Source organism: Perca flavescens, chromosome 19, assembly GCF_004354835.1.
Source record: "Perca flavescens isolate YP-PL-M2 chromosome 19, PFLA_1.0, whole genome shotgun sequence".
NCBI lineage: Eukaryota > Metazoa > Chordata > Actinopteri > Perciformes > Percidae > Perca > Perca flavescens.
The window spans coordinates 31,617,059-31,644,015 of NC_041349.1; the positions used below are offsets into that span (position 1 = coordinate 31,617,059).

General features: G+C 41.6%; 1 protein-coding gene across 2 annotated transcripts in view; it reads left to right on the forward strand.

Annotated features, from left to right (window-relative positions):
- camk2d1 (calcium/calmodulin-dependent protein kinase (CaM kinase) II delta 1) overlaps positions 1–26,370 on the forward strand; it is a 104,486-nt gene extending 78,116 nt beyond the window's left edge. For both annotated transcript variants that reach the window (XM_028564038.1, XM_028564039.1), the window contains exons 7-18: positions 1,027–1,129; positions 2,639–2,722; positions 3,674–3,768; positions 7,146–7,268; positions 7,403–7,486; positions 9,985–10,027; positions 11,881–11,918; positions 21,039–21,087; positions 22,587–22,662; positions 22,748–22,842; positions 23,304–23,532; positions 24,706–26,370. In XM_028564038.1, coding sequence (XP_028419839.1) covers positions 1,027–1,129; positions 2,639–2,722; positions 3,674–3,768; positions 7,146–7,268; positions 7,403–7,486; positions 9,985–10,027; positions 11,881–11,918; positions 21,039–21,087; positions 22,587–22,662; positions 22,748–22,842; positions 23,304–23,532; positions 24,706–24,709 — 1,023 coding nt within the window. In that variant the 3' untranslated portion in view covers positions 24,710–26,370. The remainder of the gene's footprint in view (positions 1–1,026; positions 1,130–2,638; positions 2,723–3,673; positions 3,769–7,145; positions 7,269–7,402; positions 7,487–9,984; positions 10,028–11,880; positions 11,919–21,038; positions 21,088–22,586; positions 22,663–22,747; positions 22,843–23,303; positions 23,533–24,705) is intronic.
- Positions 26,371–26,957: the final 587 nt, after the last annotated feature.

Genomic DNA, 26,957 nt, shown 5'->3' on the forward strand with positions numbered 1-26,957 from the left:
CAAATCTAGCACAACGGCCAGACCAGAACTCAAAATATTCCCCTGCAAAAACGTTGCACTAACCCTTACACTGCTTTTAAACATCACTGTTAGCCAAATGTATTGTAATACCTACAAAGTAACAACTTAAATGTGTAGTGCACCAGCATTAAAAGCAGTTTTTTCACCTATGTCCTAAGTTTGCTTTGTGTAATTAGATACAGTATATAATCATAAAGAAATAAATCTCTCTGTAAATGTATCACCAATTCACTGATGCACCATCTAACCATCTAACATGTTTAAACGGTGTACTAGGCAGTTTGCTGCGGAGCACGTCGTGTGGGTCTGTGCTACCCAACCAGCAGACAAAATAATTCATCCAGCGGCAACACTGTAAAAGTAGCCCAATTCCCGCGTAACTGCCAAACCTGATCGTGTTGTATGACATCACCCATGCTGCTGGGCCGACTCGTGTTGAGCCCAAGCAGCAGCCTCTGGTACTGATAAATAAAGTTTGAGTGGCCACTTGAGACTAGCTCCAAAAGGAAGCCGATACCCATAGACCCCCATGTTAAAATGGCTAACGTTACAGCAGAATCAAAGATTACAGCCTGCTACAACTCTTTTTAAACTCAAACGTTTAAATAATATTGGGGCTTAAAGTTTTGCATAATTAAAAGCGTTCCGCTTTAAGTTGCAGGTGGCTCCCGTCACAGGAGGCGAGCATTATATGTAGGCTCCATCCACGCTCCACCTCTTTGCCCATTTTTGCATTAGGCAACACCAGCCGCTGCCAAGACGGTGATGGCCGGAGCCAGCTATTAGTCCTGACTGCTAAACGCTCAAACTCACAGTATAACATCAGTCCTTAATGTTCTCACTCTCTGAACTTTAACTGCCTTTCCCGCTGCTTAAAAGCCCGCAAGAAAAACACAAGAAAATAATGAAGGCTTTACCTCAGTTGTGTTAATTTTCAGTTTACAACGATATCACTGCATGTGTGCAAGGTACTGACAGTTTCTTTCTCTGTCTCTTCACTTCTAGCCAGAGAATTTACTCTTGGCCAGCAAGTTGAAGGGGGCAGCGGTTAAACTGGCAGATTTTGGCCTGGCTATTGAAGTGCAGGGAGAGCAGCAGGCATGGTTTGGTGAGTATACACCACTTTCTAAATGACTTTTACATGAATGTTATTGAACCCTTGGCTTTACGTCCATTGTACCTTTCTATATGCTTATGGCATAATAAAATGTCTTAGCTGGGCTACTCAGAAATGCTGTCCTTGGGCATGTTTGCAGTAATATAAATAGCTGTAGGACAGTTTTTATGAAAATAAAGTGTCAGTGTTAATGGTACATTCTGAGCGTTAGTTCTGTCTGTCAAATGTATTGATAATGTAAAATCAGGAAGCTTATTTTTTTATGGATTGTTTTGAGTTTCCTTTTCTTCAGGCATGCTTATTTTAACTACTTTACCATCATACTTTAGATGGGCTTAAAGGGGTTAATAAACTCTACACAGGCTGTTTTGTTGGTGGGACTAACAAAACAGCCTAACTGTTGGTAGAGACTGTCATCAGTGTGCTTTATATTCATACAGTAGTCGCAACAAATGATTGTGCATAAAATTGACTTCCGATATCCAAGCCCCTTTAAGAATAAATAATTCTCTTTTTTGAATTGAAGTAAATGGAACAGTAGACACTGTTGTCCCAATTTTGTATTTTCTTAAACTGCAAAATCCGATCTTCTACTAAGCCATTTCACCATCAGAGACCTATCTACCTACCTATCTAAAGGGACTAGGTGTGCCACCGCTCTGGGCTCTTATATCAGCTTTGGATTGGATATATGTCAGGCCTTCTCTTCTCCCTAATCCCTGTAGAGCACAGAAATAATTGGTCTATTCCCCTGGCTCAAGCTTCCATCTGGAACCAGTTCACTTTGGTTTCTGACTTTAGTAGTAGTCGTACAACGTCTGAAAGGGTGGGCTGCGACTTCCAGGATTTTTTTTTTTTTTAAGTTGGTAGCCCTTTGCTGCATGTCGCCCCCTCTCTCTACCCTATTTCCTGTCAAAGTCTTCAGCTGTACAAATGAAGAAAAAAAAAAAGTAGGCTGTATGTTGCTGGTCACAAGCCAAACTACATACCCACCGAGGGATGTTTTTTCCTCGGAGCTTGTTAAACTCTGCTCATAAACTTAATTTTATGGGCCCACTGATCCTTAGCTACTGTACTGTGAAATGTGTTTTCAGGACAGGGTCCTAACAAGCTTTGGATAGACTTCGACACACAGCCGGCGCTGAATTCCGTGTCAGACTTAACATATTCAATCAATCATGTAAATTGATTTAAATTGTAAAATCACCATTAGACATGGTCTCAGTGCACATTACTATTAAAGGAACACAGAAATAAGAGACGGCAACAAAAGTGTGTGTGTGTGTGTGTGTGTGTGTGTGTGTGTGTGTGTGTGTGTGTGTGTGTGTGTGTGTGTGTGTGTGTGTGTGTGTGTGTGTGTGTGTGTGTGTGTGTGTGTGTGTGTGTGTGTGTGTGTGTGTGTGTGTGTGTGTGTGTGTGTGTGTGTGTGTGTGTGTGTGTGTGTGTGTGTGTGTGTGTGTGTGTGTGTGTGTGTGTGTGTGTGTGTGTGTGTGTGTGTAGGTTTTGCCGGTACACCAGGGTACCTGTCTCCAGAGGTGCTGAGGAAAGATCCATATGGCAAGCCAGTGGACATGTGGGCCTGTGGTAAGACTCCTCCTAACTGTTGATGTGTGTTGCACACAAACAGCATGGCTTGAAACCACCATTCAGAGGCCTTCCCTCAGGGTTATCAAAGGGACTGCCACCACGTCAAAAACACACACTACTACCACTACTAACACTGTTACTGGTGTAATCAGTTTTCTTTTTTTAAGGTGCGATAAGGTAGAACTTTATTTATTCTAAATTATTGTGCAGCAGTTGCCATGCAAAGTAAGTAAGAAGAGTGCAAATATCTAACTAAAATTAGAGAAATCGGTCTTTCCTTTGTGTCTCTTTATTGCTCATTAGTTGTCATATTGTTCCATAAACTACAGTTGTAATGATTGTAATCCACAGAAACACAGTAATTCCAGAGAGATTAAACGCCCCTGTTCCTGATCTGCCCCTGAACATTTGTAGTTACAGTGTTTCCCTTATAATTGTATAGTGGGAACCCCCGCCCAGCCAATGCCAAAAATAACGCTGTTGCGTGCGTGCGTTGTAGGCTACTAGCTCTAGCTTTGTACCACAGAGAAGTACAGAGGGCTCCAACCTCTTGCATTAATCATTGCAGATGCTCATCACACACACTTCTGATGGGCCAGGCCACCTGGAACTGAGATGACTGACTGACTGACACACACACACACACACACGCACGCACACACACACTCCCTCCTTTTAACTCCCCTGTGCTGACTCACAGAAACAATAGCGTGTGTTGTGTTTGTGGTCTGCCTGTGTTGTCATCAGATAGTCCCTTTCATCTTTTCCTGGCAACCGGCTAGCCAATCAAAAACCACCTTCTCTTGTAACGCCAGCAAACACAAGCACTCTTACCACACCCTTCTTTATTTAGACATCATGTATACTGTATGTACATGTGTACTTTTAATTCTCACACAGAATACAGAAAACCAAAGTGTGGGTGTGTGTGGGTGTGTGTGTGCGTAGGTGTGATCCTCTACATCCTCCTGGTGGGATATCCTCCGTTCTGGGATGAGGACCAGCACAGACTCTACCAGCAGATTAAAGCTGGGGCTTATGATGTGAGTTTTATACTCTCTCTCACACACACTGCAGACTTCTGAATTATCTGTAGTTTTGACATTGTGTTAGAAAGTGTAATTCAGTCCCAGCCTGTCCTTTCTGTCTGCCCTTCTCTATTGTCTCCCTCAGTTTGTCTTTCTCAGGTTCCTGTCAGTGACTGTAGTGAGGTGGTCTGCCACTGTGTACACTAATCTTGCTGAATCATATGTAGACTTATTAAATCTTTAAATTTAATTCATGGCCAATAAACCTAATGTATGTGACAATACACCTAATTCTTTTGCAGAATCTATGAACTATTTTGACTAATAGTTAAGATCAGAGGCTGTCGAGTGAATCACGGACTGGTTTATGTCAAAGTATAGTCAGGATGTTTTGAAACCATTTAAACTTTTTGTTAAAATGCTATAAAATGGAATAAAACACCCCAAATTCTAAATTCAGTGAAATTAATCATTGATTTTACCTGCGAAGATCGCCGTATAACGTACATCCATGTTTTGAGGCAATTTGGTTCAGATATAAAAAAAACTTTGAAAACGGGTCAAATTTGACCCGAGGCCAACACAAGGGTTGAGTGAATGTTGGGACTAGGGGTTGACCCAGAGTAGTCAAGTTTTTCTAAGCCTCGATTGAAGGAGCCTGATTCGACTGCCAGTCTCACAGTCGAATCTTGGCAGAGGTGTAAAGTCCAGACCAAAGATTTGCGGTGAGATGACTTGAAACTTGCAGCAACTTGCAACGCGCCGTTCTGCAACGTTCTGCAACATTCTGCAACGTTCTGAAACATGCCAGTTCACACCGATACGACGAGACGGCGTGACTTCTCCATAGCACCGACTTTGTTCTTCCGTCTTAACTTCCTACTTCCTTCCTAGGCTTTTTTTTTTTGTAGACGAATATCATCCATTGCGTATTGCATATGAATGTGGATAACGTTAGTGATAGTGAGATACTTGCTACAGGTGCTTTCCTCTCTGATTCACTGCTTTGCTCTACCGATGCTCGCTCTCTTCAGTCACTCTCTAGGTTGCTCCACCATATTACCGTGATGGCGGGCGCTCGCTGAGCCTCCGGGCCGGTTCAGACCGCTGCAACTTTCCCCCACCACGTTCTAAATCGGTTTTGTCCCATCGCAAATAGAGATGCACCGATAGACCGGCCGGTGACCGGAATTGGCCGGTTTTCACGTGCTCGGCCATGACCAGCGACAGGCAGGTCAGTCTAACGTATGCCGGTCAATGCTACAGTTAACTGACAACAGAAGTTATAGAGTTACAGTTCTCAAGGACTCATGCACACACAGACGCGACAGCACACAGTCTCTTTTTCTTTTCTCTCAACTTCTCCGCCGTGTGTGGCACCTACACGCTCGCGGTGTGAAGCACGTGTCCGCGCTATTCTCGTGTAGGGAGAATGTAGGGAACCTCGTGAGTTAACCTGCAACATGTCAGCTGTTTGGACATTCTTCAGCGTGTGTGCAGAAGATAACAAGTTTGCAATATGCAACACCTGCAAAGAAAAAGTAGGGCGTGGAGGGACGACACCAAAAACCAGAAAAAAAAAAATTTTGTTGGATATTGGATGTGAAAAGAAGGAAATGGTTCTAACATTGCTCTTTAGATGTGTGTGAATTTCCCACACCAGGAGTAATTTATATAGTTCTATTTTATAGTGATCCATTATCTGTTCAAAACATGTTCTATGTTCTGTGCAAAATGTTCTATTAAAGAAAAGATAGAAAAAAATTAAATATTTGTGTGTGCTGTAAAGTGGTTAGAAAAAATGAAATTGGAATCTGCTAAAATCGGCTGGCCTAACTCAAAGAAAATCGGAATCGGCCTAGAAAGTTGTAATCTGTGCATCTCTAGACGCAAATCTTTGGTCTGACTCTGAACTGGGCTTTGTGAATCGAGGTACAGTACAGGCCATTTCGTGCTTAATGTCAGATTTGACATATCTACCTGTTTTCTCCCAATAAGTTAAAGGCTTAAAGTCTCATATCTCATTCAAACTACAGATCCGCTACCCGATCTGGCAAACTTGCATAATCCATCCATCCATCCATCCATCTTCGTCCGCTTATCCGGTGTCGGGTCGCGGGGGGAGCAGCTCCAGCAGGGGACCCCAAACTTCCCTTTCCCGAGCAACATTAACCAGCTCCGACTGGAGGATCCCGAGGCGTTCCCAGGCCAGGTTGGAGATATAATCCCTCCACCTAGTCCTGGGTCTTCCCCGAGGCCTCCTCCCAGCTGGACGTGCCTGGAACACCTCCCTAGGGAGGCGCCCAGGGGGGCATCCTTACCAGATGCCCGAACCACCTCAACTGGCTCCTTTCGACGCAAAGGAGCAGCGGCTCTACTCTGAGCTCCTCACGGATGACTGAGCTTCTCACCCTATCTCTAAGGGAGACGCCAGCCACCCTCCTGAGGAAACCCATTTCAGCCGCTTGTACCCTGGATCTGGTTCTTTCGGTCATGACCCAGCCTTCATGACCATAGTTGAGGGTAGGGCGAAAACTGACCGGTAGATCGAGAGCTTTGCCTTCTGGCTCAGCTCTGTTTTCGTCTACAGCGGTGCGATAGATTGAATGCAATACCGCACCCGCTGCGCCGATTCTCCGACCAATCTCGCTCCATTGTCCCTCACTCGCGAACAAAACCCCAAGGTACTTGAACTCCTTCACTTGGGGTAAGGACTCATTCCCTACCTGGAGAAGGCATTCCATCGGGTTTCCTGCTGAGAACCATGGCCTCAGATTTAGAGGTGCTGATCCTCATCCCAACCGCTTCACACTCGGCTGCGAACCGATCCAGTGAGTGCTGAAGGTCGAGGCCGATGATGCCATCAGGACCACATCATCTGCAAAGAGCAGCGATGAGATCCCCAGCCCACCAAACTGCAACCCCTCCCCACCCGACTACGCCTCGATATCCTGTCCATAAATATTACAAACAGGATTGGTGACAAAGCGCAGCCCTGGCGGAGGCCAACCCTCACCTGAAACGAGTCCGACTTACTACCGAGAACCCGGACACAGCTCTCACTTTGGTCATACAGAGATTGGATGGCCCTGAGTAGAGACCCCCTCACCCCATACTCCCGCAGCACCTCTCACAGTATCTCCCGGGGGACCCGGTCATACGCCTTCTCCAAATCCATGCATAATGTAATGGACAATTCTGCTTCCAACCTGTAGGGGGACCGAAGCGGGAAAAGTTCTCTAGTGTTGCTTTAATATAATATATAAACGGTACGGGGGGGTGTAAGTGAGACTTCCAGTTACACAGAATGAGGCGGCTTGCTAGCAATGATGAAAATGCCAGAGGTAGTTGGGACATTCTAATTGGTTTCTGTGATGTCATTTGTGGAACAGTTCCCTTCTCCTGAGTGGGACACAGTGACTCCAGAGGCCAAAGACCTGATCAACAAGATGCTGACCATCAATCCAGCCAAGAGAGTGACTGCCACAGATGCACTCAAACACCCCTGGATCTGCGTAGGTGTCCCACACACACTTACAAATCCGCTAAAATCATCACTAAATATAACCAAGTCTTCTTCTAGCAAAACATTGCTTGTGGCTGTGAAACACACCTTCCAACTGCACACACTGTCTCTATGTGTCCACAGCAACGCTCCACTGTGGCGTCCATGATGCACAGACAGGAGACTGTGGAGTGCCTGAAGAAATTCAACGCTAGAAGGAAACTCAAGGTGAGTGACAACAGAAGCTACTATACAAGACGTACTATTGTTCAGATGTTGCATTTTGGGCGGGGGGGGGGTTCACACCTTCCCTGTTTAGTTCGGTTGAATCGCACTGGAGTTTGTTTGCCTCGCTGGTGCGGTTCATATATGCAGGTGAGAACGCTGCAAGCCCACCAAAAGCGAACCGAACACGATACCGAGACCTGCTCGACGAGGTGATCTCGGTACGCTTTCAGTCCAAATCTGGAGCGTTTGTTAGGGGTGAGAACGTGATCCGACCTCGAACAGCACCAACTATATACTCCACAAACAGAGAGAGAAGTGGCGGCGTGTTTAGCATCAAGCATCTACCCTAGCTCTCGTATCTAATTGAATGATAAATACAACCTCCAACCCAAACATTTCCAACTTCACAGATAACCATGACCTGTTCTGAAGGTTGTGGGTTCAATACTGGCGGATGCACTACATTTCAAGGTCTAATACCCAAAATGCAGAAATAAAATACTCCACTAAACCAGTTATTGGTATCAGATGAGGTAGCTCAGTGTGATAAAACGCTGATTAGAGGACACACAGGTCATGGGTTCAATCATCTGACCGACCGTGGTTTGGGTCCCGCATTTCACAGAAATGTCTTTCTTTCCCAAACCCAACAGTCCCGTTCGTCTTAAAGGTGCAGTAGGTAAGACTTGTAAGTCATGTTTGCTGAAACTGACCCTATGTTCTAGTAGAACTACATGCAGGTCATGAAAAATAAATCTGGCTCTTCTGGCACCACCTACAACCTGTAGTGCGATTTTCAAAAATCCACAGCTCCGTTCAGATCAGCCCTTCACCCAGGAGACTGGGGTTCACGTCCCGCGCGCCCCGGTTAAGTAGGTTTGTGTGGATGTTCGTGTCCGGTGCACAAGCCCTACGCCTCCCCGAAGTGTGAAACTGCTGTGCAGCAAACTGTAGCTGCTTGTAGTGTTTTCTCTCTCAGACACATCTGACCCAATAAGAGGAGTGAAACGTGTTGCGTGGTTTGTAGTGACGCATTTTGGTTCGCTTGAATTTTTCCAGGTGTGAAACAAAACCGAAACCAAGGGGAAATCGCTCCAAGTTTACAAACTCCTCAACTGATTCGGACCAAAGCAAACAAACTGTAGGTGTGATAACGCCCCAACTCTGATGTGAATGGTGTTTTTCTTAAAAACCCTGGTCCACTAAGCTCTTAAGCCCATAAATGCCAAAAAGAATTTGCCAAATCCAGTCATAGGCGGAATTGTTATTTGTAAAGTTTTTTGGACCAAATAGTTGTGGGCGTAACACTTTATAATAACCATCACTAATAAATGGTACATTGATAGTTAATTAAACTTTGGTTAATAGTTATTTTACAATGAAATGATAATTCATAATGTTTACTAATTATTAGCAATGTTGTAATTATCTTTTAACAGTCTGCACACATCATAACATTGTATATATTAAGTATGAATGATTACAAAATAGCATTATATATTTTGTAAATCACCAAAAAGAGATTTAACTGGTCAAATTAATGTTACTGTAAATTTATAAACTAATAATTTTTTAGTGCACTAAATTACACATGCATATATTACTAATAACTAGTAAACATTATAAATCATCATATCATAGTTTTTTAAAGTTAAATAACTATTAAAGGTCGGTCAATTTCAACGCGTAGCTCTGTTTGTACATTTAAAGTGCTGTCAGTAGCGAGAAAAATGAAAACAATCGGTGCTGCCTACACCGTGTTATCCTCCTGCTAGCGTTAGCACCCAGGACCCTGAAACCGGACAGGTTTTAAATGTGCTTTTAGCCTCTTAACATGTTCCAAATGTCATTACAAGTGCCTACCCATGTGAAGGGATTCCTACTGAGTGAACACAGTGAATCTGACTGCAATAGATGTGAAAGAAATGCATCAAAGTTCTGCTAATTCGGCTCTGTTTAGTTCCTGTGTTGAGACGGCAAAACTTAAACTACAACACCGAAAAGAGATGCAACAAAAATCTTTATTAATTTAATGATTAAATAAGGTAGTGTCTCTAAACGTACCTCAATTATTACTTGTCTCCTGCTAGTTGTACTACAGCACTTTGAAAAAATAAGCATATGCCTATTTTTGAAAATATTTTTGTATCTCTTTTCGGTAAGTTGTTAAGAGTTTACTCTTTTAGTGGCTGGCTAGTTAGCTAGCAGTTTAAAAGGGCGGTTGCTGGTACTGTATTGGAAATGTATTTATTTGAAACAGGGACGATGCACAAATAAACATTAAACTTGTAATACAAGAGAATATGTCTTGGGCCAGGTTATAGCAACAATTGCTAATTTTCACTTGTAGTCCCTGGGCAGTTATGACAATACTGGCAATATTGACATACATATATCTGAACCAATCACTGTACAAAGTTTCTCTTGTGCTTCTCTGAAGTAGGAGCAAACTAACCTTTCAGCCAATGTAAACATAGTGTCTATTTCTCTCTCCCTAGGGTGCTATCCTGACTACCATGCTGGCCACTCGCAACTTCTCAGGTAGGACTGAACCAATGAAGATTGATGCTTGAAATGCTGTTCCCTTGTAAGACATGCTGTCCTTCTAGGCGCAAATATCATTACTGAGGAGAGATTGTTTTCTTGACACCTCCTAACTCTTGTCTTCATTGTGTATTTTTAGGTATTGTTTTACATGCTGCTCTTTTGAATTCTGCTTTTTTTTTTTCTTTCAATTCCCCTGGCCTTGAGCCCAAAAGCTCCACCGGGCCTCCCTTTTCAGTTGCTATCAACAGAGACTGAATGACCACACAGATCGATGCAGTCCCCTCTTCAGGTCCCTTGTAAAGGGCAAAGTGTTTCAACTGAGTCAAACATAATTGATTTGTCTCATCATGACAAATGACAGTCACGATTACATTTGGTTTATTCGCATAGATTTTCTCAGTTGGCAGTATTATGTCAGTGACCTTATTGACTTTTGTTTTTCTTCCTTCCTGCTCTTGTGTGGTAACTCCTGTGTAAGGTAAGAGTTCTTGGCGCAATTGGCTCTTCTTCCCAGCGTCACACTACACTGCCAGGTTTGGTATTTAGGCATGTCATGTCTACCAAAGCATCAATAACAGGCTCTTAGCTGACACAGTGCATCCATTGGTGGCCATATTGCTTACGGAACATGCAAAAGACCAGAAGTTGCTGCTACTATGGAAGCATACTCGGTATGGCGTATTAGGGATCTAACAATACACTCAACTCCCAGTTCAATATGAGTTCAAGTTCACAATACAATTTTCCCGATTCTTTTAAAAGAATATGCTGCAGACAAATGACTGAAGAATATAAATTTTTTTATATAAACACATAAAGCTAAATAGTTTATTAAAGTTTGATAATTGGGCCTGTCATGAAATATTTATGGCAGGTTATGTTGTCTAGGTTAATGTCAAGTTGTCATTACAAAGACCTCGACAGGTTGTACTGTCTTGCTTAATGTCAAGTTGTCATGTCAAAGACATCTCGGACAATGCTAACTTTGCATTAAAAGTGTCATAATTTACCGAATGACACTTAATTACAGTCATGAACACTCAAAATGACTCTCAATCAAAATGTGACAATAATGACTGTCATGTCAGTCTTATGATCACCCCTTCAAATAAAGTGTTCCCGAAAAGTATAATTAATATTTTAGTGAATACATTAATTTGTACAGACTACAAACTACCACAGTATATTTCTTTTTGTTTTCTTTTTCTTTTTTTTTTAAATGTTCCTTATAAAATGTTCCTCCAATATGGCTGCTAAAAGATATGTGATGTCAATGCAAAGCCTCTATCAGTTCCTAAACGTGCATGTGTACAGTTTGACAATTTGCTGCTGGCAATAAAAAACCCTCACTGTCTACCCCTGCCACTACCAATCATCTGTTTGGGTTTTTGCATGTAAACCCCCCAAAAATAAAACACTCGTATGATTTTAGCTCACTGCATACAAATCATTGGTGTGTCCGTAGCATGTTTGAGATGTGAAAGTGGGCAGAGAAAGGAACACTAAACACCATCCAGTGTCTCCTACAGTCTTGTCAGAGGGATCTACTGTAATTGCATGTTATAGGCTAATGATTCACCGAGTTTTATTTCATCTCCTGGCTTAATTAGCATGTTTCTGTTTCTCAGTGCCCTCTGAGGTTGCTGTGTGTGTGTGTGTGTGTGTGTGTGTGTGTGTGTGTGTGTGTGTGTGTGTGTGTGTGTGTGTGTGTGTGTGTGTGTGTGTGTGTGTGTGTGTGTGTGTGTGTGTGTGTGTGTGTGTGTGTGTGTGTGTGTGTGTGTCTCTCTCTCTCTCTCCAGCTGGCCACTTATATCCTTGCATTGTTATATTTTTTTTCCCCACAGCAGCCAAGAGCCTGCTGAACAAAAAAGCGGATGGCATCAAAGTAAGTTCAGTTTCCCTCTCAGTCTTCACACTTCTCTGTTTTCGTTTCTTGTACAGAAAGCTAATGTGCTCCTTTTTTTAAATTGTTTCAACCTCAGCAGGTTTTAGCTCTTGTGTAAGTGTTCTTTGAATACTGTTGCATTGTGGTCCATGAACTCAAAAAACACTACTAACAGGAGCTCATGTCGCCTCAGTGCAATCTTGCCCAAGTGGGTGTAACACATATTTCCCAATAATTACCCCCCTCTACATTGTCAATCTGTGTGAGAGGAGGAACATCGGCTGTGTGAGCTAAGGAAACTGTTGGAAATTAATAACTGATTGTTAAATTATGATTAAGGGTGGAAGAGCCCTCTGCCATTCTCCACTCAGCTGTCATATGATGAAATTCTCTATTGTGTGTGTGTCCACCCCCTTCCTTTAACTCATTTATTTCACCCTTGTTTAGGTTGTTCATCAGCGCAAACATCATTACTCTTCCACCAACACTATCATCTCTTAAGTTTTTTCCCCTTTTTAAAGGGTTACTTCACCCAAATAGCAGAGCATTTTCTCACGTAACCCTAGTGGTATCTAGCAATGCATGCGTGCGTGCGTGGCACAGTCAGGCCTAGGTTAATTGTCTCTCTCGTTGTGTTGTGGCTGCTCGATGCAGAAAAGGAAGACTGACGGTATCGGACCTTTGAGGGTAGGCCTGGCTGATCTCGCTGATGCCTGCAGTGGGTAGCAGTAGAAAAGCCCTTTTTGTATTTAAATTTCCCCACAAGGCTGCTTCAGACTGGGGAGGCACTGCATGACTGAACACACAGTGTAGGTAGAGGTGAAGCTCTCTATATAATATGCATTTACATTGAACGCCTTTTTAAAAGTAACTAAATAAATCCAATTAATTTATACAAACTTGAGACCTTCTTCCTGGTGTCGGGTTCAGATGGATCTGTTGGGGGGGTTGGACTCATGACCCTTAGATTAATCATCAATCAATCAGTGCAAAAAGAGAAGTAAAACAATAGATGGTGAATACAATAGTGTTCTTTCAAAATGCTTTTTTTCTTTTTATGTGGCTCAAGTTTAGTCATGTTCTGTGTCCCCAGCATAAGAATAAATCTAAGTCTGTAGTTTTATTTCTCTACAGTTTTTCAGGACTTTTTACACATATCAAATGGATGATGTCAAACACTGACCCTATTCTTTGTTCATTAAAGTTAGAGGTTAAAAAAAAACCCTGTCATCTTTTTATTTTACTCTAGCTTTAGAATGCGACTCAGAAGCTATAGCTGACAGTCCACCATGCTGTTTTGAAGACACTGATACATGTCCATGTCTTGGTCAGAGGTTATGTTTACATGCTCACATAGTTCATCACAGGATGTGATGTTTACATGGAACTAAGAGTAATCTGATTACTTTTACTGTTTTCCTGTGTATATGATTTGTCAAGGTTTTCTGTCCTCAGTTATCAAATTCTGAAACTAGTATTTTTTTTTTATATTTGGGGCAGATGTGGTTCCGATCATCCTCCAATAGGAAGGTCGGTGTTTCAATCCCTGGCCCTGCTGTCCCAAGTCGAAGTGTCCTTGGGCAAGACACTGAACTCCCGATGCTGTGCCATCGGCGTGTGGTTATGAGTGTTTATCTGATGAGCAGGTGGCACCTTGTACGGCAGCCTCGGCCACAGTGTATGAATGTGTGTGAATTGTAGATGCTTCCTGTACTATGTAAAAGCGCTTTGAGAAGTTGTTAACACTAGAAAAGTGCTATATAGTCACATTTGCATGTAGTATGGAGTTTACATTAGGGCTGCACGATATGAGAAAAAATATCTAATCGATTATTTTGACTGATATTGTGATATGATTCCCGATATTTGAAGGGAATGATTTGGTTACAGGTTAGACCCAAGGCTAGCTGAATTTGAGTTGCTACAGCCGCTAACTGAAGGTCTGGCAAAGTCTCCTAGCTGTGGGGAGGGACTCAACAGGCCTGCGGGGTGCGCTAGCTATCTAATGTTTGTCTTATTTGTGGTCTGATAAACAGTAAATTCATCAAATTCTGTGTTCCATAGAGCTATTTTCCAAGCTACTGTAGCGGTCATATTTCATGAAGACCATGGGAACACAGCTGCTGAGGCTTTCGTCCTTGTTTGTCACTCTGCCTCTAGTCTTGCTTTGCCAGACCCTCCTCCAAAGCGCTCTGGAAGAGAGTCTGGCTTCTCCACATAGCATTCGGCTAAAAGCTGCGGTGCCTCTGAAAAATAGGCTGGGAAGGAACTTGTTTTGGTGGAACATGTGTTAGAGTGTACATGAGTTTAGAATGCCAACACAAAGCAAGCCCAAGGCAACGTATATCCAGCCTAAATAAGTGAAATCCGGCGGATTTTCCGGCAGCAACGGAACAATCCCAGAAGTAGAACGTCAAGGATACTGACTACTCTGCCTGTGGAGAAGTAAGCGTCAGTAAAAGTATAGGTATGAAGGTAAATCAACATGTAATGAGTTAATTGAGCATGTTATGTTGACATAAGCAGTTAGCTCATATCACCACTGTGATTATAGTGTAGCCTCGGAAAGCTGCTTGGGTAACATAGTCAGGTAATTACTATATTATCCCGCCAACTTTCTTTAACAATTCTTTGTGCTATACACTGTAAACCCATCCAGTCAAATGAAGGGTTGACATGATCTCTTGGGCAAAGATAGAAGCATTAACATTTTGGAGAATACTGTATCTCAGGTGTCTTATCCAAGTCATGAGAACAGCTTATCATCTTGCACTGTAAGCAGACAGACCTCGGATTAGAATGCTCCAATGTGGTTATTCACTCTTCTTTTAAAGGGAAATTTGGGCATTTTTCATCCTTTACTCTATTTTCCTACGTTCTTGTGTGTAAGTAACTAATGGGAACAACAATCGTTGAAATTGGTCCAGTATTAAGCGAGAAAACAGTGGCTAGCAGCCACTGACCAAGCTGCAATGTAGCCTTATGGGGCACATTTGCATTGATGATTACAGCGTTACAGCACACACGGAGATGAGAAGGGTATGTATTGACTTGTCTTACTCTGGGGGTTACTGTGAATAAGCTAAATTCCCAATAAGTCGGCGTGTTCCTTTAAGCCCCCCCCGAGAAAGCCCAGTCTGCTCTGATTGGCCAGAGTGTTTCCAGGAATTTGTGCTCCGTGTTTCACTAATTTGAAGCTGGAGCTACTGCACCGGAGTATATAGCAGGACTTTGTACCGTGAAAAATCCCCAATAAAGGCTTTTAAACCAAATTATTAATTAAAATTAATTTAAACCAAGGTTCATATTGTACTGCCGTCAGCATGTAGCTACATAGGACAATGTTAACACAGCAGTGGCTTAAAAACAAACACTCCAGTCCTGCCTACCTGGAGCAGATGACCAATCATAGAAGGCCGGCTTAGAGTTGCGTAACACTTAGCAGAGAGTAGAAAAAACTGTTGAAACCGGAGCGTTCAGAATAGTTGGAAATCTGGACGTTTTAACTCACCGGGATTTTTCTAAAATAAATTTACCGCATTATTTGAAAAATCCATAACATTGTAGATATGACAGAAAACACGGAAACTCATATGTGACTTTTTAAAAACTTTTTGTTTAACCAGAAAGCTTGAGATCGCAAGCGCTAAACCCACGAGACTCACTCAAAAAAACAATACTTTTAGCATGTATAGAGCCAGCATATCTTCGAATGAGGAAAAATTAGAAATATTTAGAAATATTTTCCATAATGTTGTCAGACACTTTAATCTGAGCCTGTCAACGGCAAAACAAGCACTTTAGTGAAGGTAAATATAAGCTCGACAATCGTCCTATTAACTGACATTGTAGCTTGTTTCTCCGCTGCCGACTGCAGCGATCTCTCTTAATACTGGAACAATGTCAAAGATTGTTGTTCCCATCAGTCACTTAGACACAAACACATAGAAAAAAAAAACAGCAGTTGATGTTTTTATGCTATGGTGTTTGGTTCTTAATGACTGTTAAGACTGAAAACTGAAGCTGGAGTGTTCGGTGCTGGATGGCTCACACCTTTTTTGATGTACGCAGTGATGGACTTGAAACCTTCTTGAAAGCAACTCTTGAACACAACGCTCCACTTTTCCCTCCACAGCAGCTGCTTGAGGAGTGATTGTTTGAACACCAAGTCTTGACACTTGTGCCCTGTCCCGTCTGTCCACCTGTCTGTCCACTCTGTCACTCCAGATCAACAACAAGGCCAATGTGGTCACCAGCCCCAAAGAGCCTGCCCCCACTCCTTCTCTGGTACACTGTCTCCCTGCCTTGCTGCCTGCATGTCTGCATGCCCGTCTGTTTCGAACAGTCTATCTGGCCATACTTTCAGTGATGTGTGTCTTTTTCACTTTATTGTTGATGGTGATTGTTTTCCATAAAGCTTGTGTTAAATGACATGGTTGTGTTACACGAGCTGTCATGCGCATTTTATTGCGTTGCCACATTGCTGTACATTGCTACGTTTTCCTTTTGTTGTTGATGACTGCTGTAATGGCAACACTGGGGCCATTGCATGTCAACTGTGGCTAATGTACACTTGTCACAGGTTTCAAGCCATTGTTGTCAACCAAACTGGAGACAACGCTGGTTTGCTATTGGGTGGATTTTTTTTTAGCATTTCTTACCACTGTAACTATTGTAAATGATAACCTCAATATTTTTGAAAGTAGGACAGCTGAGCCCCCTGGTTAAATCAAATAAATTAAGGTTTATGTTATGCTTCATATCTCTGGTCTATCTTCAGTCAAGGTTTTTCTGTTTGGGCCCCAAATAGCTCTACAAACTACAGTACCCATGAGCCAATCAGACTTGAATCAAAGCATCATTTGGAACAAAAAACGCCACACCGTACTTGCTTCATCCAAAATTGACCCAGAACCCAAAAGTGAATTTTTTATCAGGTTAATCTTTAGATTCCTCATTGTTAGCATCGCACACAACAGAACTGCACCACGGGAGTTGTAGTTGACTTCTTTTCTTAACATGATAGTTATTCATTCATTGATGATGATGATGATGATGATGTATCTTGTTTTGTTTAATCTCAATGCAAACGCAAAGGTTTAAGAGGAGTTACATGTTGGAACTATTTCTTTGCGAACACTCCCATTAAACACAAGTTATCATTTTTACATTTCAGTTTATAAAGTAGATTTAAGCAAACAGAGTTCATGTCATTAGTCAACTTTAGATGTGTTGATCTATTCTTTAGCTTTGGCAGAACTAGGCTAGCTGTTTCCCCTGCTTTCAGTCTTTATGCTAAGCTAAGTTAACCATGTTCTAACTACAGCACAGACATGAGATTGATACAAAGAGAAAGCAAATCTTTGAAAAAAGTTGCAACCGTCCGATAATACTGATAATTCAACCAGGACGGTTCCACAGCCATCCAAATCTTAAAAGTACCAGTCACCTGGGGCGCCCTGGTACCTCACTTGGTTGACCGTGCGCCCCCATGTACCAAGGCTCAGTCCTTACCACAGTGGCCCGGGTTCAATTCCGACCCATGGCCCTTTACTGCATGTCATTCCCCTTTCTCTCCCAGTGTCCTGCCTTAAGCTGTCTTATCCAATAAAGGCAACAAAAGCCTAAAATATAATCGCATAAAACTGTCCACTGTCTATGCAAGAAATGATGAGATTTTTACCCCTTCTCTTTCACTTCTATAACTCAAACCAGTCACGGTCACATGTACTGTAGCCATGCACACTTACAGCACAAATCCAGCACTGGCAACCGTGGCATTATCCTGTGGTGGATAGGGACCGTGTATTTCTGTCAGAAAACATGAGCATCACTGAGAGAGTTCACATGCAGATAGCCCAGCCTGCCCTTTTAGAGGTTTTAGTCAAAGTGAATCGTGTTCCACGGTCATACAGCACTCGTGGACAGCAAACGCATATACTATACGTGTGAGTAGGAAATTCATCCTGATAATACACTTCTGTCTACATGTCTTTGTCCTATCCTGTGTTAAGGATGTCTTTACTCTCTTTAGAGCAGAGATCTTCAACAGGGGGTCGTCAGAGTTACTGCAGGGGGGCCACCAAATTATTGTTACATTTTTGGAATTTTTTTTTTCTTTTCAAAAACTAAAATTTCTTAACATGAATCCAACATATTATTAGCAAATATAAATCAGCCTATTTGTGAAAAGCCACATATTGATAGGCTAACTGGCTTATAGGTAAGGTAGTCACTAAAGTAGCCATCCACAGATACAGTTCATCCTAAGGATTCACTGTGCCACATGTATGTTTAACATTAAAACATGATTTATGAAATCATGCCAACAGTTATTATTGTAACAGCTTATTGAAGGGTATGTTTAAAGGCTTGATGCTGCCCACACGTTATTGTATTGTAAGTTTAATATGCAACTTAATTTTAAACAATATATGTAGCTGGGGGTCCCTGATCCATCTATCTCAGTTAAGGGGTCCTTGGCTTAAACTTGTTAAGTAGCGTGTTATTGGTCAAAGGCTTGCCTTTTACATTTTTACGTAAACGTTTTTCTGAATATTTTAGCTGTAGAAAAAGAAGTTTGTATTCTATGGCTCATTTCTCTTAAGTCCATGTTTAATGTCAGTTATTGTCATGATTTCATCAGTGTTGGGTAAAACTTGATCATCTGTGGTGTAACACTTGATATAATTGATGTTCAGGGAATTGTCACAACTTCCAGTGCCATAACATCCCATGTGTCCATAGCATAGACTGAGTAGGTGTGTAGTCGTGCTGTAGTGATGCTGTTTTTAGTATCGACTTGCTTTCCTCTGAATAGCAGTATGTCAGTCTCCCCTTCTTGTTTTTTCTTTTCCTTTTCTTGCAAAATACACTTGTGTCAAACGTTCTTCCTAACTCACATTTGTTCTGCACCAACCTCTCTTCCTACTGTTGGTTCTCTCAAATCAGGAGCCTCAAACCACTGTTATCCACAACCCAGCTGATGGAAACAAGGTATACAGCTGAGCAGATGCTAGTCTGAAGCTGTGGTGTGCTGCTGATGTGTGCGCCAGTTAGAGTAAAGCCTTAATGTTGCTTCTGGTGACTATGTTTGTGTGCCATTGGATGTTATTGAGACTTCTAAAACAAGGGGCTATGGTATTTCTCTGAGATATTGCATGCTGTTATCAACTGTTGCATGCCATTCTTTGACTTAACATTGGTCATCGAGGTGTTCAATTTTGTGTATTACTTACTATTCTGGATATTTATGTGATTGTTATTATGTAGGATCTGAACTGAGTTTGTGTCATCCTACATGCCAGTGGTTAAACCTGTGGAAGAGCATGTTTAGCCATTGTAGTTGAAAAATGAGTTTTGAGCAGTTGCGTGACAAAGGGATTATGCATGCTGTTGGAACAAAATAACGACCATGATATACCATGGATACCGAAGCTGTTCTGAGCCTTAACAGAATAGCCTGGAATCCATCTCTACATGATCGTGTATAGAGCATCAGATGACAGTGTGGGACCACATGCATGCTTGTATCTTTTGCTTTGTGCAGTGACATGGTGTCGTAGCTCAGAGTGTGACATACAGTATGTATTCTTGTGCATAGTGTTTTGGAGTATCTCCATAAAGTGTACAGTGTCCAGCTGTTTGCCTAATGCATCACTTGAACTAATGCAATATTGTTTTTTTTGTGTTTATGTCTACAAAGATCAGATCATTGTACAAGCAGTGTGTCGTGCAACATGAGATACTCCTTAAAGGGATGAAAAGGCTTAATGCACATAGATGTGTGGGAATCCATATAAAGGATAAATCAATTTTAGTTTTGGGCATCATTATGATTGCTAATAATAAGATGGTACTCACTTAAAGGGTAACTACCGTTTTTTGTTTTTTTTTCCCAACCTGGACCCTATGTTCCTATCTGTTTGTCTAAGTGACTGATGGGAACAACAATCTTAGACATTGGTCCAGTGTTAAGTGAGATCGCTGTAGTCGGCAGCAGAGAAAACAAGCTACAATGTAGTTAATAGGACAATTGTGCAGCATGTATTTTTACCTTCAAAAAAGTGCTTGTTTTGTCACTGACAGACTCAGATTAATATTCTATTCTAATATTCTGTCTGACAACATTATGGAAAGGATTTGTAAGGAGGTCGACCTTTCTGTTAAAGAGTAAGATCCTTTTTTTTTAAACCTAAAAACATCCGCCAAATTGCGTTCGCTAAACCCACCAGACTCCATCACAACTCTAGTTTTGGTTGAAACACATAGATTTTACATGTGAAAATATGTTGGCTCTATACACACTAAAAGTATTGCTTTTTTAAAGAGTCTGGGTTTATAGCGCTAGCGACTTCAGAGCCGTTTCTGGTTGAACAGAAAGGTCTCAACGAAGTTTTAAAAGTCGACCTCCTTAGAAATCCTTTCCATAATGTTGTCAAACATTTAGAATATTAATCTGAGCCTGTCAGCAGCAAAATGAGCACTTTTGTGAAGGTAAATACAAGCTGGACAATTGTCCTATTAACTTGCATTGTAGCTTGTTTCAATCTCCCTTAATACTGGACCAATGTCCAAGATTGTTGTTTCCAGCAGTCACTTAGACACAAAAACATAGGAAAATAGGGTTGAAAAACATGTTGAAATAAACGGTAGTTACCCTTTAAAGCTGAGAAACCCTCAGGTTAGCGAAAGTTGTTGGAAGGGAAAATAAAAATAATTTGTATCTTATAAATTTCTGGATGATTTCAAGCATCTAAAAATCTGTCACAAAAAGTTAGCAACCAGTGGATTAGATACCCTGGATAATCTGACTAATAATGACACTTCTCTGTAGTGACAGAAATGACAAATACAAATATGATACCCACATGGTTAATACGCCTGAATTATCCTTTAATATAATGGAAAGTATTTTGATTTCTTATCGTGAAATGATATTTGGCTTGATATTTGTTCTGTAGAAGGGAAGTTGAACAGAGTCATGCTAGTTCATGTCGCTAGTTAAAGTATCTTGACACTGTGATAAAAGATGCTACTACCCAAAATAGCGCTGCACGATATGTTTGGCCTTTCGTGGCAGGCTAGTTCTACTCATGTCTCTTATTTGTCGTTTCACAGGAGTCCAGTGAGAGTGCCAATACCACCATCGAGGACGAGGACGTGAGAGGTAGGGACCAGTACCCTTCTGTTAGCACTCATTTCAACTCTTTCCTGTGATATGTGGTGTCAAGGCTCTGACCTCGTCACTACGGGGGTGGTTGGCCTTTTGAAATGCGACTTGAAAGTCTGTTTTAATTACCTTATACTTTGCTGAATTGGTCATTTAGCCTTGACTTAAAGCTTTAGTGCATAACTTTGTTCATATTAATGAATGTCCGATACATTCAAATAAGTTGCTACAATTGCATCATAGTTATGATTACATTACATGTCATTTAGCAGACGCGTTTATCCAAAGCGACTTACAATTGCTATATATGTCAGAGGTTGCATGCCTCTGGAGCAACTAGGAGTTAAGTGTCTTGCTCAGGGACACAATGCTCGATGTATCGCAGTGGGAATCGAACCCGGGTCTCCCACACCAAAGGCATGTGTCATATCCATTGCGCCATCCCCACCCAGATAAATTTCTTTTCAGTTATTACAGCATTTACAACTTTGATTTAGCTCCAGCCTTATGGACATGTCACATTAACTCAGATGTGTTTCAGCTCAACAATATTCCATTATAAAAATGCCCTATCCTCTGAAAATTAAGTTTAAAATCATGTGGCACTTAGATTAAAAAAAAAGAAAATGGATCCGTGGGACTAATGAATCCAAACCGAACCACTCCTCATCCACTGTGTGTCAGAGCGGTGCAGCTGTCCCACAGCGCCGCTCACAGGGCAGAAGCTGTCACCACACCCTCACTTTTCTGGACCTAAAATCAGGCATTGTCTGACCCCTCCTCACAGGCTATGGCCTTTGTTTGGGAATGAAATACATTATTTGTTTTTTTTTCTCATAATGTTTCATTTTTGTTTCATCATTAGCAAAGTGATAGTGAACCTGGTCAGTACTAAGTTTCTATTTGCAAAGTAAAGTCCACAACATTACGTCAGCTGTGTCAGGTTTTTTATATAATCAGAGGAGGGTGTTCTGCTTTGCATCCAGCTCTTCCTGCTACTACTAGCCTGTCTGAGGCAGCAGAGACTAGTTTCATCTCTGGAACAAAAAAGGCAAACTTTACACGGGGAGCATGTTTCGCCTTTCTGCAGTTAGTGTTTTGGTTTGGTTGTCGCTTGAGGGAACCAGTGCACAGCAGCACACTGTTAGTGTTCAGTTAGCTTGGAACGGCAGTGGACCAGCTGTTGAAGGTAAACAAAAAATGGATTGTGTGTGTGCCACAGCAACGGCTCTTATTCTTTCCATTCATTGTTTCCTAGCTTGCCTACTTAGCATGAAAGGTAATGTTGATGTTATATGTTGAACCATGCTGACTAACCTGCCACTCTTTCCTTCATTCAGTGTATTTCTGTGTGTTTTTTGAGATGTTGTGATTTTGGGTGGATGTTGTCCTTGTGTTCCACACCGGTCCGTTTAACCTTAATTCGTCCTTCTCTTCATTCATCAGCGGTGGTTTTCCCATCTAATCTAACATTTCTGTGTTTCTCTGTCTCTCAGCTCGTAAGCAGGAGGTTATTAAAGTCACCGAGCAGCTGATCGAGGCCATCAACAACGGCGACTTTGAAGCCTACACGTTAGTTCACGTTAGTTTCATCAGACAGACTTCTATCTTCTACATTCTTCCGTGACTCTGATAGCTGTGTGGTGTTCTATTTCAGGAAGATCTGTGATCCTGGCCTCACGTCCTTCGAGCCGGAGGCCTTGGGCAACTTAGTGGAGGGCACCGACTTCCACCGCTTCTACTTTGAGAATGGTAAATAACTGGTGTTTCACATGGTGGAGTGAAGCATCAGAGCTGGCAGAAACACACGTTTGGGATACTGCTGTGAATGTAGACTTGAGTTGCACCTCAGAATTTACCCTCTAAAGAGCTGTCGCATTAAGTCTTAGAGCTGCAAAACCACAGGATTTGAAGTAGAGTGAGACCTCTTCCTGCAGCTCTGCCTCTCTGTTGCACGGGCATACGCATGCACAAAACAGCCAATAGGAACGCTCTCTCACTAAATTGACCTGCGATTGGCTAAAGTCTCCCGTAATGGGAGATCTATCCAAAGTCTAAACACAGAGCCAAGAGGAGGAGCAGAAATCTAGTTTTTTCTCCGACCACTTGAATAACGTTATTCATATGTATATGAAAGATCGTTATGGAACTTTTGCCCAACGACGCCAAAACTAAAGTCCCTACCACAGCGTTGATGTTCTTCTCCTGTGCAGCTCTGTCCAAGGGGAAGCAGCCCATCCACACCATCCTGCTCAACCCCCACGTCCACCTGATCGGGGACGAGGCCGCCTGCATCGCCTACATCCGCCTCACCCAGTACATCGACTGCAACGGCATGCCTCGCACCATGCAGTCAGAGGAGACCCGCATCTGGCACCGCCGCGACGCCAAGTGGCAGAATATCCACTTCCACCGCTCCGGCTCGCCCACTGTGCCCACCAAGTAAGACATATTTTAGGAAGAAGTCTCCCTGTTCCCTGATCAGCTTGCTGGCATTATTCTGCTGTGTATGCTGTTACCACTAACAATACACATCCATAAATAATAATAAGAGAATGATTGTTCTCAAATTAAGTCTATAAGAAATAATCTGTAATCAAGCTAAAAGTTGAATTAAAGCTAAGCTTTACAGTTTTTTCCGATAATGGTGCTAAAATGATACTTGTAAAACGGTGCCTAAACTGTGCCTGAAGAGAACGACAGTCGGTGACGTTAAAGAACGCCTTGTTTATTGCTAAGCCCATATGGTCAAATTAAAAAGCTTCATTTAAAAAGTAACAATTACTTATTTCACCAGTCAATTGCTGTAAACCCCAAAAAAAGAACCGCTGGATGGCAGAAGGCTACTTTACAACAGCAGCTTAGTTTCTCGAGTTGTACCAATCAGCTTACGAGGTGCAGTTGAATGCACCGTTAAGTCGGCGGTGTTTGTCCGGCAGCGTCCATGGCGTCTCATAGGTCAGCTAGTCTCCTCTGTGTCTCTAGCTGCAGACTGTAGGAATCCTATCCAGTGAGATACAGCCACATGTAAGACCGTTTAGCTTTTAGCATTTCAGACCAGCTTTTAGAACAGCTACTAGCTAACGGTAGGCTAACGTTACCTGCTTCCAAGTGTAGTGTTGACTAGCATCACGTGCAGGGATGTTTGTTACCTGGAACGTCTGTTTCGGAGCATCAGAGGGCAGCACGGGCGTTAAAGTGCCACCAAAATGAGACACCGAAATCTGCGTTGTCATTGGGTCCGGTAGATACCGGTTGTTTAGGTGCCACATTAGCAACGGGTTTCTGTACCCAGCCCTACATATCGCAAACTCCTCATTGATTGAATATATTTAAATCACAAATTAAAAACTTTGGTCCTAAAATTGATTGCAGCCATGGCTTCTCCTGCAATTCTTAAATTCAAACTTGTCACCTTTACCTTAAATGTCATTGCATGCACTAGTACTAGTGTAGAAAAAAAAGAAAATAGGAATATCAAGCAAAATACAAAATAGTTGATATTGAAAACAAACTACAGGACAAAATGAAGTGAAATGTCATAATTCAAATGTAGTGTGTATTTCCTGGAAGGGGTTTTAAGTAGTAGTAATCCACATGTGATGTGTGTTTCAGTTGAGAGGACCATCTTTGACTACAAACATCCTCCAGCCTACAACAGACCCCGCCTACCAAGTGTCCATCAGATCCCTCAGCCAATCCTAGCCCCCGACAGCTAGAGCTCCGCCCCCTCAGTGTGTTGTTTACATAATGTCCCTGTAGGACTGAACATTATTGTACATGATGGAAAAAAAAAAATACCCATAGGGGAAAACTATGTGACAATATCATTTTGTAGTGCGAGTTTGGTGTTGACTCCAGGAGTTTTTTAGATCTCAGTATGTTTGAAATAGAAGTGGTTTCAGACGAGCCACTGGGTGATTCGTTATTAATGGGCTGGTGAAATATGTGGAACTTCCAGTGACAGTTTTTCATTTGAATATTGCACATATTGAGGACTCACAAGCTTTTGTGATGTTTTTTGCCTTTTGGCACGATGACCAATATATCACATATCTGCTTTTTACCCATGTATCCTTTCAGCGTTGCCATCTATTAAAGGCCAGGCCAAGCTTGCTCTTGTTTTGGTGATGTATAAGGTTTGGTAATTGATGTAACTTGCTCGCTCTTTGCTTAATCTTTAGCAGTAGCCAAATGAACTGAGTTGGCTAATTTAAAAAAATCTGTTTTCTGGTTTGCCACTGGCACCAAGTATGTTTACTTTGAATTTTAACTACATGTTTAAAAGGGAAAATCAATTGAAACATATGTTTTATCATGTCTGTTTGGAGCTCCATCATCAAGAATGTATAGACTATAGACATACATATAATTCTGTGACTTTTCAGTCATATTTTCATACAGTAAGGAACTAATTATGTGAATTTGATCAGCTATTTTGTTGTGTTTACTTTTGAAATTGTGATGTTGATGCCTGTCCTTCCACTTCTTGTTATTAATGCTGATCTTTAAGCCATTTCAGGTTTGATTGAGTCCCACCTTGATTCTATGTATGACTGGTGTACGCCAATGTTTTACGCTGGACAACACTAAAGTAGAGTCCTAATGCTGCCACTTCCAAGAAAGCCAAATCCATTCTGGAAGGGAGTTAGCCATTCATTTTTGTCATGAGGGAATTTCAGTAATTTATTTTTTTAAAGATACTTTTGGGGGCATTTTAGGCCTTTTATTTGACAGGACAGCTGAAGACATGTAAGGGGAGAGAGAGAGGGGGGAATGACGTGCATCAAAGGGCCGCAGGTCGGAGTCTGGCCCGGGAACAAGGGAATTTGAGTTTTAGCCAGAATAACTGAGCATTGAATCACCGTTTTAGTTCTGTTATTTGAGTGTCACCGTTAAATGAAAAGGGATTGTTGGCATCACTTATATCTATTTCTATCTAATGGTTTATATCTGAAAAACAGTTTGGATTAGGGTGTTGTGAAATGTAAGCGGGAGAAAACTAATGGGAAATCACGGGGGAAGGTTTGGGGATATAGTCCCAGGGTGTCCACTGATTCTTACATATTTTACATATTGAGATTTTTTTTTTTGCTTCTGAAAAACATTCTTTTGTTTAATCACATTTGTCCCTCACTCACCACACTTATTTTTTTTTTTTATCTTTCTGAGATGCATTGACATTCCAGATGGGACACTGGTATGTAATGTGACCATGATGGGACAATCCTGATGTATGTTTTTAGTATTATAATAAAATGTGTGATTTCTGCCAAATGACTTGGTTTGTTCTGGTTTCATTTGTCCTCTTTTCCTACGGTTTATTTATTTTAACATAATTATTTTGGTAATTTTAGGCCTTTAATTCCACAGGACAGATGAAGACATGAAAGGGGAGAGAGAGGGGGAATGACTGCCGTTGAGTCGAGGAGTAAACCTCAATATATGTGCGCCCGCTATACCAACTGAGCTAACCCGGCCACATCTTTTCCTACGGTTTTAAATCAATCAATGTATAACTCCATTCTTCAATTCACAAGCATTTTCCTCAGCTTCATTTTTATCAATACATTTTTATTTCCCTGAAATGTTTTTTTAAATATGATTTTACCAGACAAATCGTACATTGATTAATAGCTGCACTCCTATTAGCTGTTAGAAAGAACGACATCACGTCACATTTGACACATGTACAGTTTTATTCATGTACACACTGCAGCTGCGATGCCTTGGTAGCGTTTCAGGTTGATGTTTTTAGTAATAATTTGATAAAGTCATACATGCCCGCATAGATATTTGCACTGTTAATATGTATATATTATCACCATGGAAACAAGATGCTCAAATCGGTGGTCTCTTTTTGACAT